The sequence below is a fragment of the Saccostrea cucullata genome, unplaced genomic scaffold, assembly GCF_032062105.1.
Source record: "Saccostrea cucullata isolate Sc308-1 unplaced genomic scaffold, CSIRO_AGI_Scuc_v1 ctg1085, whole genome shotgun sequence".
Taxonomy (NCBI): Eukaryota; Metazoa; Mollusca; class Bivalvia; order Ostreida; family Ostreidae; genus Saccostrea; species Saccostrea cuccullata.
The window spans coordinates 62,501-76,305 of NW_026921233.1; the positions used below are offsets into that span (position 1 = coordinate 62,501).

The following is a 13,805-nucleotide window of genomic DNA, read 5'->3' on the forward strand; positions in this document are numbered from 1 at the left end:
TTGTCAGTTCATGCATCTTAGGATACTTAGAGTAAGTGGCTTCAAATAGAAGTGATAGATTGTACAATTTATCAGAAGAGCGATTCAAGGCCCTTGGGCCTCTTGTTAGATGGAGAGCAGGTTATATATTCATGTTCTAGATTCTTTTCAATGATTGTTCATTCCTTATGTACGTTTAGGTAGTAAAGGTGAGCCCGGTCTACCTGGATTACCAGGTGCGGAAGGTCTGCCAGGAGTACCGGGTCCTCAGGGCCCCCGGGGTCAGGACGGCTTACCAGGGTTACCAGGAGAAAAGGTCAGTTGAGGACACATATATAATAAAAAGAGCAGTTTATAATTGTGGTTTAAAACAGAAAGTGGAATCAAAGCTACAAAGTGTCATACAGATGACTTAATGTTTCCATCCTATCCTAGGGAGACAGAGGACGGGACGGAAATGATGGTTTACCTGGAACTCCAGGTTTATCTGGACTCAAGGGAAATAAGGGAGAACCTGGATTTGGTGGCCCCGGTCTGCAGGGAGAACGAGGTCCCCCTGGAGATAACGGACTTCCAGGATTGAATGGCATGAAGGGACAAAAGGGATCCCCAGGTACTGTCTGTTAAAATAAGGATTTCTACTAGGTTTGACTCAGGAGCTCTAAAAACTTAGACGAGCTCATCCATTCTCCCTTTTATTAAAAGGAAATTATTGTGAAAAAGTGAACTTCAATCAGAACTAAATTTAGCTTCACTAATTTTTATGACTGTTGTGTCCTTGTAATCAACCAACAGAATTTTCAGATATTGACAGAACATTTTGCTATTTAATATCATGAAAAATAAACTATTTTGTAATAGATTTTTTCATACACAAAATTTTGATTGTTAAGCAAATCATCATGCATTTAGTACAATGAGATGGATGCTTGAATGTAAATTCATTATTTTATTTTTTTAAGGAGAGACAATTGATGTTAATATTGACCTTCTGAAGGGAACAAAGGGAGAACCTGGATTTCCTGGAAATCCTGGAATTCCTGGCAGAGATGGTTTCCCTGGAGCCAAGGGAGAAAGGGGTAAACTTAGTCTTTACATACTGTGGTATTTTATGGAGTGTTGTTGATGAATTTAAAATAATTTCTCCAAAATGTCCCAAATATTTTGGTTATCTTGATCTTGTCAAAATTAGATACTGGTTGCCTTAGATTTTTATCCAGCTTCTTTGACCTTTTATCAGGAGTCCCTGGTTCCCCCGGTTTAGATGGCTTACCTGGAATGAAGGGAGAAAGAGGACTGGATGGAATCCCTGGAGATTCTGGCCCCAGAGGTAAGATACATCTCAATAAATACAGGTAAACTTCTGTATCTCTAACACATTTATCTCAGATATCAGGATATATCAAAGTGATTTGGTAGTCCCCAGAATCCAACTTGTATGTCTTAATGGACTGAGTAGATGACAGAGCTCTTTTTTATGCAGGACTTCCTGGACTGAGGGGAGATAAGGGGGCTGATGGTCCCCCAGGCCAGCCAGGATTTGATGGCAGACCTGGTGAACCTGGACCCCAGGGATTACCTGGACTGAAAGGTAGGCAGACGTAAAGGTACAAAAGGTGTCCAAACAAGGTCAAAAAACTTCATCTAAAACTTGTACTTATTTCTGTATTTTTGAAATTTCGTTAATTCCCTTTTTTTCCATGAAATTTTCTCTTTGAAATCAAACATTACAATAAAAAAAACATGTTACAGTCCAATGAAAAGATTCAGTTTTTAAAAGGAGTACATCATAATAATTGTAGGAGAAGCTGGAATTCCTGGAAGAGATGGACTTTCTACAAATGGTGAGAAAGGAGAACCGGGACTCCCAGGACTGGACGGACCTCGCGGCCAGCCAGGCTTCCCAGGGCAAGACGGACTTCCTGGACAAGATGGACTTCCTGGAATGAAGGGTGATCCAGGTCCGTCTGGACTTCCTGGTTTACCAGGGGGCCCGGGGCAGAAGGGAGAACCTGGACCTACAGGACCCGAGGGGGCGAGAGGACCCCCAGGAGACGCAGGTCGACCAGGAATACCAGGTAATATTTTTTATCTTCTAGTCTTTAAGATATGAAAGGCTTTTTGCAAAACTCGTAAAAAGGATATCATAATATATGGTACATTTCAATTATTTAAATCAATTATTAGACGATATTGTTCTCTCTGATCAGGACCAGTTGGTCCCAAAGGAAATGCTGGACTCCCTGGGACTGAGGGATTATCTGGTATCCCCGGGGAGAGAGGAGAGGCTGGTGTCCCAGGACGGCCAGGAGCCCCAGGGTTAGATGGACCACAGGGACCCCCGGGTCTGCCAGGAGAGCGCGGTCGTGACGGAGCCCCAGGTGAGACAACCTCTGTAAAACTGATTAAGTAGTGATGAAATTAGAATTATTCAGTATTCGGATGTGTGCAGGCTGAGAACCGTCACTAAATTTTATTTAGCATAATAAAACAAGAATTATTCAGTATTCATACAACAAAAAAGCTTTAGGTTATAGCCAGGTAATTGTTGTGTTTTTAAGGTGCCAAGGGAGACACTGGTTTTGTTGGAGTCCCAGGTGAGCCCGGACGGGATGGAAATCCCGGACTTCCCGGACTGCAGGGAATGAAGGGTGAAAGGGGATTCCCTGGAATTCCAGGCGAACAAGGCAGAATTGGAGAACCAGGTAATTGTTTTTTTTTTTCTCACCATTTTCTTAGTTTAATTGGACCTCAGTATGCCAGCTTTACATTCCAAACAATTTTTTTTTTTTTGGAGTTGCCTAACACTTTTAAGGGTTCTTTCTCATAAATCTTAGAATAAATACAAAATCTGGACAATACCACATGGGACAAATCCCTCTAGATGAATGAGCCTCACTGTAAATGGAGTTTTCAATATTTTTAAAAGCAATTTCTTCTTAAGCCAGCGAAGTTATTTTTAAGTTTTTATTATTGTACATTTGAAACTTTGTAAATGACCAAGGATTTTTTACTTTCAGGACAGAAAGGTGACCGTGGACCAAATGGACTTCCCGGATTACTGGGTTCCCCGGGTCAGGATGGTCTCCCTGGACCCAAGGGTGATGCAGGACGACCCGGCGCCCCTGGAAATCCTGGACTACCGGGACAAGATGGTGAGTACAGGAATACCTTATCAAGAATCATTATCACTGTGTAAAGTCATACTGAATTATACATCAATGTCCTATAATTTAATAAACTTTGATTCTAGATAAAGAAGTAGTTGTGTATAGAACAACATCACAACAATTGAAATCACTTCTCAAAAAGTCTATGCTGAAACAAAGTTGAAAAAAATTATTGCACAGCAAAAATCTTAGTGATGCATGCTGTCTTTGTGCTTTGTTTTGTAAACATTGTTTAATTTGGGGAAATTTATCATTTCATTAATAATGAAACCCTATGTAATAAGCACTTAAGGTTGCCCAATCCTTCTCAATGACATGCTTACAATTGTAAAATATAGTTTTACATGAAATCAAAAAGAAAGTACGTAATTAATCAGAAGATATTATTTGACCTACACAGGACTTCCCGGACTGCCTGGAATGAAAGGAGACCAGGGAACCCCAGGGGTAGGAATCCCCGGAGAGCCAGGTATCAATGGAGAACGGGGTCGTGATGGTGCACCAGGATTACCCGGAATGAAAGGAAATCCCGGCCCACAAGGACTCCCGGGATTCCCAGGAATGAAGGGAGACAGGGTAAGTCTCAAAACTCAGAAGTCTCAAATAGAGGATAGGTGTTAAAACTAAGTGCATTGTTGTGAACAATATCTCACTCAAAGCACTTGAGCAACAGATTACCTTTTGTCATTTAAAGCATGCCTGACCAAGAGACAAGGATGTTTTAGGCTTGTCAGGGTGTCTGAACATTGTTTTGTGAAATTCAGGCGTTGTTTACTGTGACTGTCAAAGGTTGACATGTAACTAATTGTTTGAATGGTCTCTTTGCAGGGTTTCCAAGGACAACCTGGACAGCCTGGTCTGCCTGGCAATGATGGACTCCCAGGAATGAAAGGTAAGGGCCATCTCAAAATGAAAAAAATTCTATTCATTCATCTTCAAATGATCCAAGGAGTGATTCATAGAATTTTTTATTTTGAGACACAGAAAAAGAGTTATAGTTTATCAGAAGTTTTGATAAGAAGTTTGACACTAAAAAATTCCAAAGGTATGATACTTGTGTGCTTCTAATCATAAAAAGGTATTGATATTTTCCTAATTTTTCTTTGACAGGTAATCCTGGTCTTAGTGGTGTTCCTGGAAGAGCTGGTCTGAAGGGCGAGCCAGGTCTGAATGGCGTACCAGGTCGTGACGGACCGAAGGGAGACACCGGGTTACCAGGAGTACCGGGAGAGAGGGGACAACCTGGACTGAAGGGAGAACCCGGCCTGAATGGTCTGCCTGGACAACCTGGTAAGGACAGGATTAACTAGCCAGTCATTTCAAGTTCATTTATATATATTATAATATATTTAAATTACTGTAACGTGTTTTTAGGTGAACCGGGTTTCCCTGGTGCTAAGGGTGATCGTGGAAGAGATGGACTGAATGGTGTCCCAGGAGCTAAAGGAGATCAAGGGTTACCTGGATTAAATGGACAGAAGGGTAAAGAACTGATTTCTATTCTATATCTTATTCACAGAACTTTTCTCTCTTTGACCAGATGAGATAATGTATTTTTTTGTTGGTAGGTGCCAAGGGAGAGGCTGGATTCCCAGGACCAGAAGGAAGAGAGGGTCTGCCAGGAATGAAGGGAGAAAGAGGTCAGTGGGACAGGGCTATGAATGGAACATACTTAGAAATATATTCTCTAAGGTTTTCATTGTGAGATTCTGGTCTATTTGACTATATGTACAATAAAATGTTACTGTTCCGAACTTCGAGCAAAGTTTTTAGCTCTACTGGTCAGAGACCAGAAGAGCAGTAAGTGTTTTTTCAAAATGCTACTCCTCCTACAGTTTTGGTCTAATTTGATTAAGCCAAATTAATTCTGTATATCGGTTTTTGAATGAACGGTGTTGCCGTGGTTCTAAAAATAGAAATTTCTGTGAAATTCTTTCAAAACGCTACTCCTCCTGATTTCAGTATAAGGCAAACAAGTAGAATACCTTAATGAACGGTGTTGTGACTAAAAATAGAAATTTCTGTGAAATTCTTTCAAAATGCTACTCCTCCTACAGTTTTGGTTTGATTTCATTATAACTTGGCACACAAGTAGACTACACTAAGATACATAATTCTGTATATCGGTTTTTGATTTCGATGAACGGTGTTGCCGTGGTTACTAAAAATAGAAATTTCTGTGAAATTCTTTCAAAATGCTATTCCTCCTACAGTTTTGGTCTGATTTCAGTATTACTTGGCAAAAAAGTAGAATACACTAAGATACATAATTCTGTGTATCGGTTTTTGATTTTGATGAACGGTGTTGCCGTGGTTACTAAAAATAGAAATTTCTGTGAAATTCTTTCAAAATGCTACTCCTCCTACAGTTTTGGTTTGATTTCATTATAACTTGGTAGACTACACTAAGATACATAATTCTATTTATCTGTTTTTGATTTCGATGAACGGTGTTGCCGTGGTTACTAAAAATAGAAATATCTGTAAAATTGTTAAGCTACTCCTCCTCATCTGAGAGGTAAGAACCTGTGCATCGGTTTTTAATTTTGATGAATGTTGCCGTGGTTACTAAAAATAGAAATTTCTGTAAAATTGTTTCAAAATGCTACTCCTCCTACAGTTTTGGTCTGATTTCAGTATAACTTGGCACACAGACTACACTAAGAAATAAAGAGACTTTATCAACGATCATTATTCTATTTAGTTTCAAATCCCAGCTGCTAAGTACTTTTCTCTTCCTTTGCTATAAGTTCAAACCAGTAGAGCTTCAGTCTCGACAGAGACTTCTGGTTTTAAAGACTAACTTGATTAAGCCAAATTACAAAAGGTTTTTTATCACCCCTCCCAGGATTACCTTAATCACTTGTGACAAGGAAAAATGCTATGCACAACCTAGATCTTTCTCAAAATCATTCATTATCTGTGCAGTTATATTGTCCGCAGTAGGTTAAGTCAGAGAGGTAACCTTGCTCTTTAATATTTCAGGACCCGAAGGACCAACAGGAAATAAAGGAGAGCCAGGACGTTCCATTACTGGAATCAAGGGAGAACCAGGTATTCCAGGAGAAGTAGGCCGTGATGGCTTCCCTGGAATGAAGGGGGAGGCAGGTCTCCCAGGACAACCCGGCTTGCCAGGAATGAAAGGGGATGCAGGTGTAGGATATCCCGGACCACAGGGCCCCAAGGGAGACCGAGGCTTAAATGGAATCCCAGGTAAACATACTGCTGCAGATTTATGGAACATTAGAAATCCCAATGAGTGTTCTAAATACAGTGTTATGTTTATGAGTATTTTGATACCAGTGTATGGAAACTTTATTGATTTTTTGTGTTAGGTGAGGTGGGTTTGACTGGAATCCCAGGAGAGCCTGGACAGCCCGGATTCCCAGGACTTAAGGGAGAGTCCGGAGACAGAGGTGTGCCTGGACTTCCTGGACTTAAGGGTCTACCAGGTCCAATAGGTCCTGCAGGTATGTATGTGGGAGCATTATCTCATTACATGAATTCATAAAAATAAGAAATAAAAAACATAAGTATATAATTGTCTTATGTTTCAAAGTGGTTTAAATATTCTTTCTGGTTCATCAGGACTTCTGATAAAAATGAGTTTTAATTTGACAGGTGAGCCAGGTAACCCTGGACTGCCTGGATTACCTGGAATGAAGGGAGAAGCCGGATTCCCAGGAAGAGACGGAATAGAGGGATTGAAGGGAGAAAGAGGTGTCCCTGGATTACCTGGATTACAAGGACTTAAAGGTGAGAACGGACAAAGATGGGACAATATAAGATGCAGGTAAAGTACTGTATACAGGGAAATTTTCGCCCCCATTTTATTTTCGCCCTTTCCCCCTTGTCACAAGTGGGCGAATTTAAAACAGGGCGAATTCAAAGAACACAGTATAAAGTCTTAAACAGAACTGGGACTGGGCGAATTTAAAACAGGGCAAATTTGTAAGCAAGTGTAAAATGGTGAAAATAACCCTGTATACAGTATTGTTAACAGAAATTCCAAATTATTTTATGAAGAAAATCCTATAGTATGAATGGTGCATTAATTTTTTTTTCACCTTTTATGTAATTAGTTACAATGTTCAATTGAACTGTATATCAGTGACAACTTAAGAAATCATAGAGGATTTAGTTGTGTTTGTTGTACTTTAAGGTGATCAAGGTTTTGATGGGTTGAAGGGCGAGCCTGGACCGGGTGCTATAATTAACCCCAACATGAGGATCAAGGGAGATAAAGGGGAGCCAGGTATCACAGGAAGGCCCGGACAACCTGGTCTGCCCGGACTCAAAGGAGACATAGGATTCCCAGGTAAGTCTCACAAATACAAGGGTCCCGTGATTTGTGTTTAACACTAAATTTCAAAGTTGTTATGGTTGAATCTATACATGGAATTAGGTACATGTAATCAATCAACTATACATTTTACAAATGGGAAAAGATTAAGTTCCTCAAATAAACATAGCAATAAATTTGTGCTTTTTGTCAATACCACTAAATTTTATCTCAAGAAAAATTATTGAGACTGCATTTGATAAAGGTATGCATTAGAGTGACAGAAATATGAAGGCAGGGGTCAGTTTTAATAATTTATTGAGTAAGCAGTTCCAAAACAAAATATTTCAAAATTAATCCTGCTGCATCAGATTCTTTACATGAAGTATTTATCCAATTTGATATCAGTTGTAGGACTATTTGTTTATTATGATAACTATTAGTAAATAGTGTAGCTAATTCATTGAAGGTAAAACAGAATGGAAATTTCAAAGGAGAAATACTTCTTGTTAAAGTAACAATGACTTTCTAATGAAGTGTACATGTTTTTAAGATTTTCTGCTATTGATTTGTAGGTCCCAAGGGCTTCCCTGGCATTCCAGGAGAGAGGGGTATTCAGGGATTCCCCGGTATGAAGGGCGACCCAGGCTTCCCAGGAAGTCCAGGCATTCCCGGTGATGACGGTTTCCCAGGTAACATACTACATGATTGTAAATTTCTGTTACTTAAATCATTTTTCCTTTCTAAAAGAACAAAACCCAGAAATACAACCCCCAGTGCAAAGTTGATTTATAGCACACAGTCCTTGTTATTTCAGCTGTTGTTATATATGGTTTATTTTGACATGTTAGATCACTGTATACTATATATCCTCAGGACCCCAGGGACCGACTGGTGAGCCAGGATTCCCCGGACCCCCAGGCCGGACCCCACCCTCTGGTTTCCTGGTTGTTCGTCACAGTCAGACGGATTCTGAGCCAGTGTGTCCGGACAGCACCAGTCGACTCTGGACTGGTTACAGTTTATTGTACATCGAAGGAAACGAGAGATCTCATCATCAAGACTTAGGTAAAACATTGGTGTTTATAGGCAATATATTCAGACTGACATTAGAGGACATTTTACTAATATTTTGTAATGTTTATGAATACACCTAAATGACCCTGAAATAGAGGAAAAAGAATCAAAGATGTCTTAAAAAGGTGAAATCTTTTGATTTCTCACATCCTGACATTAAAGTAGATCTAATATTACACAATACACATGTATTTCTTTTCCTACTCAAAATTTTTCTCTGGACAATAAACAGTTTGTTCAACTCAAATAGTAGTGCATGTAGTTATTTCTCTGACCTGTTAAAAATCCTTTCAGGTTGGGCTGGATCTTGTATGCAGAGATTTAGCACAATGCCCTTCCTCTTCTGTAACACCAACAATGTCTGTAACTATGCCAGCCGCAATGACAAGTCCTACTGGCTGTCCACTAACGAGCAGATGCCCATGATGCCGGTCCGCGACCCCGAGTTACGGCGATACATCAGTCGCTGTGTGGTCTGTGATGCCCCCGCTAATGTCATTGCTGTCCACAGTCAGATAATGGCCATCCCAGAATGCCCTGTCGGCTGGAAGGGGCTCTGGATTGGTTACAGTTTTGCAATGGTTAGTCCATTTATAATTATGACATCATTATTAGCATTCTAAAGGAGAAGAAACCATCAGATTTTATCAATTATTATGTGTCTAAGACTCTGAATTTTATGTTATAGAGAATAATTGTGAATGCAATTCTCTTGCTCTCTCTTGATTATGGTGTATTGATGCACATTCATGAATCACTGTTGGAGGCAATTTTGTTTATACCCACTACTTGTGCCTTTTTTCTGAAGTAATGGTTTACTTTCATGCATTTTGTCTGTATAAAACTAATTAATATCTCTACTTTTTTCAGCACACCGGTGCTGGCCCCAGTGGAGGAGGGCAGTCCTTATCCAGCCCTGGAAGTTGTCTGGAGGACTTCAGGGCCACACCATTCATAGAATGCAATGGCAGTGGGGGCACCTGTCATTTCTATGCCAACAAATACAGCTTCTGGTTGACAACCATTGACCAGAACCAGTTTGCCCAACCGGTTCAAGAGACCCTGAAAGCCGGTAACCTGAGAACTCGAGTGTCACGGTGTCAAGTTTGTATGAAGACCACACGGCCTTAATTCTCTGTAATGACTGTCTTAACAAGTTCTTATTTTGTATTTTTATTTTCTGATGACATTTACTGAGCAGCTTTATTGTAACCTATTTTTTAGACCTTTTTTTCAAGGTCTCGTTTAATTGTGCAATGAGAGGATAAGTTGTAGATCAGAAGTATTGGCAGACCGTCATGTGCCTTATGAGGACTCGATGCAATTGAGCCATGTTAACTATGCAATGAATAGTTTTATAATTATATATCTTTGTACCTGTCTTCTGTCTCGGATGTAAATGATCGCACTTTGTTGGTGTCTCTGTGTGTCTATAAACAAGAGGTTGTATGATGTCCATGTTTTTTCTTTGTATTTTGTTGCTTTTATCTTTAGAAATAAATATGCATTATTAATTCAGAAATGGGACAGATATTGAAGTAAGAACTACTTATAAAAATGTTTTAGGTATAGCAATTATAAATGATTTTTCTGTCTGTTGCTATTTCTAGTGCTTTGCCTTCACTAACTATAAATAGTGATGATGTAATACTCAATATCCTTTCAGGAACCTCTTTTTTTCTTTCTGCTCAGATGAAGATATGAATGGAAGCTGTGATGTTTTTGTAAATTCATTAATGTAAATGCATTTATCACATCCTGTAGATATATAAATATCATTCAAGACAATCATAATTCCATCTTTGATTCCCCAATGATTCTAGCCAATCAAAATATCTGTTACAAACAACAGGAAAGTATTCAGAGGAAAAATGTCAACCCTTTCTTGAATGCTCTTTTGAAAATGTTCTGTCCTTAATCTGATTGGGTAGACATCATTGGGCTTGAATGAATGGATATTTGGTAGAAGATGAACAAATAATGGATGTCAGTGCGAATACAAGTATTTTAGCATACCATCTAACGAAATTTTTTATAAAAGTAAACTGTTGCAAAATTTGATGAATACAAGATTTAAATTGACAGAATTGTTCAACTTCTTGCATAATTTAATTTCATGGCATTACAGCTAAAATTTTGGAAATAAAATTTTAAAAAATACTTTTGAGTGATATGCTATTTATTATTGCTTTTGATAAAGTAAATCAACAAGGATTTTTTTAGCTTTGAATGGTGAAGGGAGATATAAAATAGGAATTTCATGGAGTCTGATTACTGGGTCCAGAGGGATGTGTCTAAAACTATAAAAAACTAATGTAATCTAAAATGTTCATTACATGTGGACATCAAGCAGTTAGACTTTGGCATGATTATGGGTTTTCTATGTTAGAAAATCTTTTTCTTGACTTCTGAACATAAAGAGGGCCATCTTTTGGCAAGAGTATAATAAGCCTTTGGCCATCTTAAAAATATTGTGAAATTCACAATCCAGTGGTGTTGACCCAAGTAAGAGACCTATTCATAAATAAAAAAATCATTACCATTTTGAAAATTTCAAGGATCAGCTATCCATTTATAATAATATTGTAAAATTCATGTACCCTAGGAGTCAGACTCTAGATTGGGATTAAGACGGTTATACCAGTATATTGAAATCCATTGTACAGTGTACAAAAGGGCCTAGTTGGCTGTACTCTAAAAACCTTAATCACCAGTTTCCTACTTTAAGTAAAGGTTAACGTTTTTTTATCATAATCACCCAAAAATAAGTCTCTTTGATGTACAGAAGAACCTAAGACACCCAGAGGAGTGAGAGGACAACTTCAGTTTAGGATGCTGCATGCAATACATTGGACAGTTGAAAAACTTTCACAAAGACTGGGTCAAAAAACTCTCAGTTTTATATGTTGTAGTTTTCTTTTTAGCTGGGCTTGCATTGAAATCTATAGAAAAAAATCTTCTAAAGAACCACTGGGCCAGGAAAGCTGACACTCAGTTGTTGTGTCCTCTACAAAAATTTGAATTTTTCAATTAAAATTTGTATATGACAATATAAAAAAAAATAATTGTCATATACAAATTTTAATTGAAAAATTCAAATTTTTGTAGAGGACAGTTGGAAGCATTCTGGAGTAGTGAAGATTTTAAATTGTTCAAATCATGACTCCCGGGGTCGGATATCCAAGCTTTTAATACATTAAAAATATATATAGGAAAAATCTTAAAAAATCTCCTTCTCAAGACCCACTTGGCCAGGAAAGCTGACACTTATGTGGAAGCATTCTGAAATAGTGTAGATTCTAATTTATACAAATCCTGACTCCCGGGGGTAGGGCGGAGCCTTAATAGGTATTACAAGGGGGAGAAGTCTGGTGATCATCTTGGACAAAGTTACTTAGGCGTGCGTTGCACATGGTCCTCTTTTTTCTTTTTATTCCTAAAAATAAACATGACGCAGCCATACAGCTGTCCCTGGATAACGAGGAACTCCAGAGACTAGCAAGACTTGGCCTTTGAATTCGAGCAAGTTTCCCGCTCCTTTCTTACCTCCTTGGAACAACAGGATTTATTATCTCCCTTGGAGTCCCTCCAGGTCATAAAATGAGTACAGTCATGTCCAATTATCCGTGACCATTAAGGTTGAAGTGGTCTTAAACTGTTTCCTCATCGAAGTATTTTGAATAGATCGAACAAAAGGCGAGATACATGTAGATCTATGCAGTTGTCCGTTTAACAAGACAAGTTAACCTGTAAATAGGCTTATAAACCTATCTGTGGCAGAATTATTAACAGACTTCCGACACTAACTACCGTATATGGCAATGCTTTTCCTAGTCTTGCTCATATCACTATGTTATTTTGGTGGCCTTAGTACATGTATATCTCTAAAAAAAAAAAAAAAAAAAAATAGCTACCATTCTTTTGTTAGTTCGAAATTTATAAGAAATTTGAACTTTGGAAGGTATAATAGATATCGTTGGATGGTATTCTTTTTGTCTTTTTTATCATTGTGCTGTAACAGGAATTCTTTGACCTCATTTTCTCATCCATTGCCGTCTGTACTGTTTTGGCTTTCTAGCCTCGATAGACTTTTCTGTTCTCCCTTGTGTTCTTCAAGTAAGCTCTACCCCGTCTCCTCCCAAGTTTGATGTCTTGTCAAAGAATTTATTTTTGAAAAAGAAATAACCACTGTGAATGTAATAGAATTATGGAAAGAGACGGCAAAAAGAAATCTAGAGAACAATGGATCACAAAGCTGAGGTTAAGAAGTTCTACAGAAAATTTTATAGAAGGACATTCGAACATAACTTGAAATGTTTTCAGATGCCATATAAAGATAACGAGCAGTAACATCAAGATCAACAATCCGTTGAAACAAAATAAATAAGGAAAGACTGGGCTAACACGGGACTAAAAACAGCCGCCGTGAACTCGATCTAGTCATGATCTGGTAAACGGAAATATCCGTAGACAATTCAGTGTGAAAATACACGTAGTTGCCTAACAATAAATTTATGAAAAAAAACGTCAACCTTCGATTTTACGACAGATGTTATTTGCTGACAAGTGTAAATCGACCATAAAATTTGCGACATGTTTTTTGCGAAACTATCGATATCCTAGTTTCATCGTTTTTGACATTCTAAAAACTTTTGATAATTTTCATGCAAAATTGTGCATATTTTTAATATTATCTGTATGACCAACTTTGATAAAAAGGGTAATTCCTACTCTGCGAAAGAAAGAGGGGGTATTTAGCTCTGGGGTGATAGTTCCCCTCGGGAGAAATTCTACTCTAGAGAACAGGTTCCGGAGAGGGCTGGCTATATAGGAAATCCTACCATACAATACTAGAATAAACCTTAAACCTTGATAACTAACTCGGAGATACTGACCAATCTGTCTGCAGCACGTCACTACATACATCATCTCCGGTGAGATGACAAGAAAATGCACAGGGGGCATAAAGGGTAGTACAATTCTCTGTCATCCTTGGACTTTCAGTAAGGCGTGGTATTCTCGGCGCTACGGAATTTGCGTCTCTTAAATGGCGAATAGATTGTCATTGATTGAGAAATTAATAACACCAGGAACTTTAAATTGTTGTTGACAACGATGAGACGACTTAAGCACCACCTCTTTGCCATATGAGACGCTGTTATTGGATATTTGCTCGTTGACATTCGCTCTGATTTCTTTCATATGTATTTTTCAACAGTGAATGAAAGCTATGTAAATTTCAGACGTTAATTTTAAAATATGTAACGTCGAAAAAAACACGCCTTACTGAAAGTTCA

General features: G+C 38.4%; 1 protein-coding gene across 1 annotated transcript in view; it reads left to right on the forward strand.

Moving 5' to 3' along the window:
* The window catches only part of LOC134259538 (collagen alpha-2(IV) chain-like), a 33,813-nt gene extending 23,145 nt beyond the window's left edge, over positions 1-10,668 (forward strand). Inside the window, exons 19-40 of the mRNA XM_062742122.1 lie at positions 180-295; positions 415-592; positions 942-1,058; positions 1,220-1,309; positions 1,463-1,570; positions 1,782-2,057; positions 2,190-2,360; positions 2,541-2,684; positions 3,000-3,134; positions 3,550-3,725; positions 3,978-4,041; positions 4,260-4,439; positions 4,524-4,631; positions 4,718-4,789; positions 6,135-6,362; positions 6,485-6,619; positions 6,771-6,905; positions 7,312-7,467; positions 8,007-8,123; positions 8,308-8,499; positions 8,803-9,089; positions 9,379-10,668. Of these exons, the coding sequence (XP_062598106.1) occupies positions 180-295; positions 415-592; positions 942-1,058; positions 1,220-1,309; positions 1,463-1,570; positions 1,782-2,057; positions 2,190-2,360; positions 2,541-2,684; positions 3,000-3,134; positions 3,550-3,725; positions 3,978-4,041; positions 4,260-4,439; positions 4,524-4,631; positions 4,718-4,789; positions 6,135-6,362; positions 6,485-6,619; positions 6,771-6,905; positions 7,312-7,467; positions 8,007-8,123; positions 8,308-8,499; positions 8,803-9,089; positions 9,379-9,639 (3,446 nt within the window). The 3' untranslated portion in view covers positions 9,640-10,668. The remainder of the gene's footprint in view (positions 1-179; positions 296-414; positions 593-941; positions 1,059-1,219; positions 1,310-1,462; positions 1,571-1,781; positions 2,058-2,189; positions 2,361-2,540; positions 2,685-2,999; positions 3,135-3,549; positions 3,726-3,977; positions 4,042-4,259; positions 4,440-4,523; positions 4,632-4,717; positions 4,790-6,134; positions 6,363-6,484; positions 6,620-6,770; positions 6,906-7,311; positions 7,468-8,006; positions 8,124-8,307; positions 8,500-8,802; positions 9,090-9,378) is intronic.
* The last annotated feature ends 3,137 nt before the right edge of the window (positions 10,669-13,805 follow it).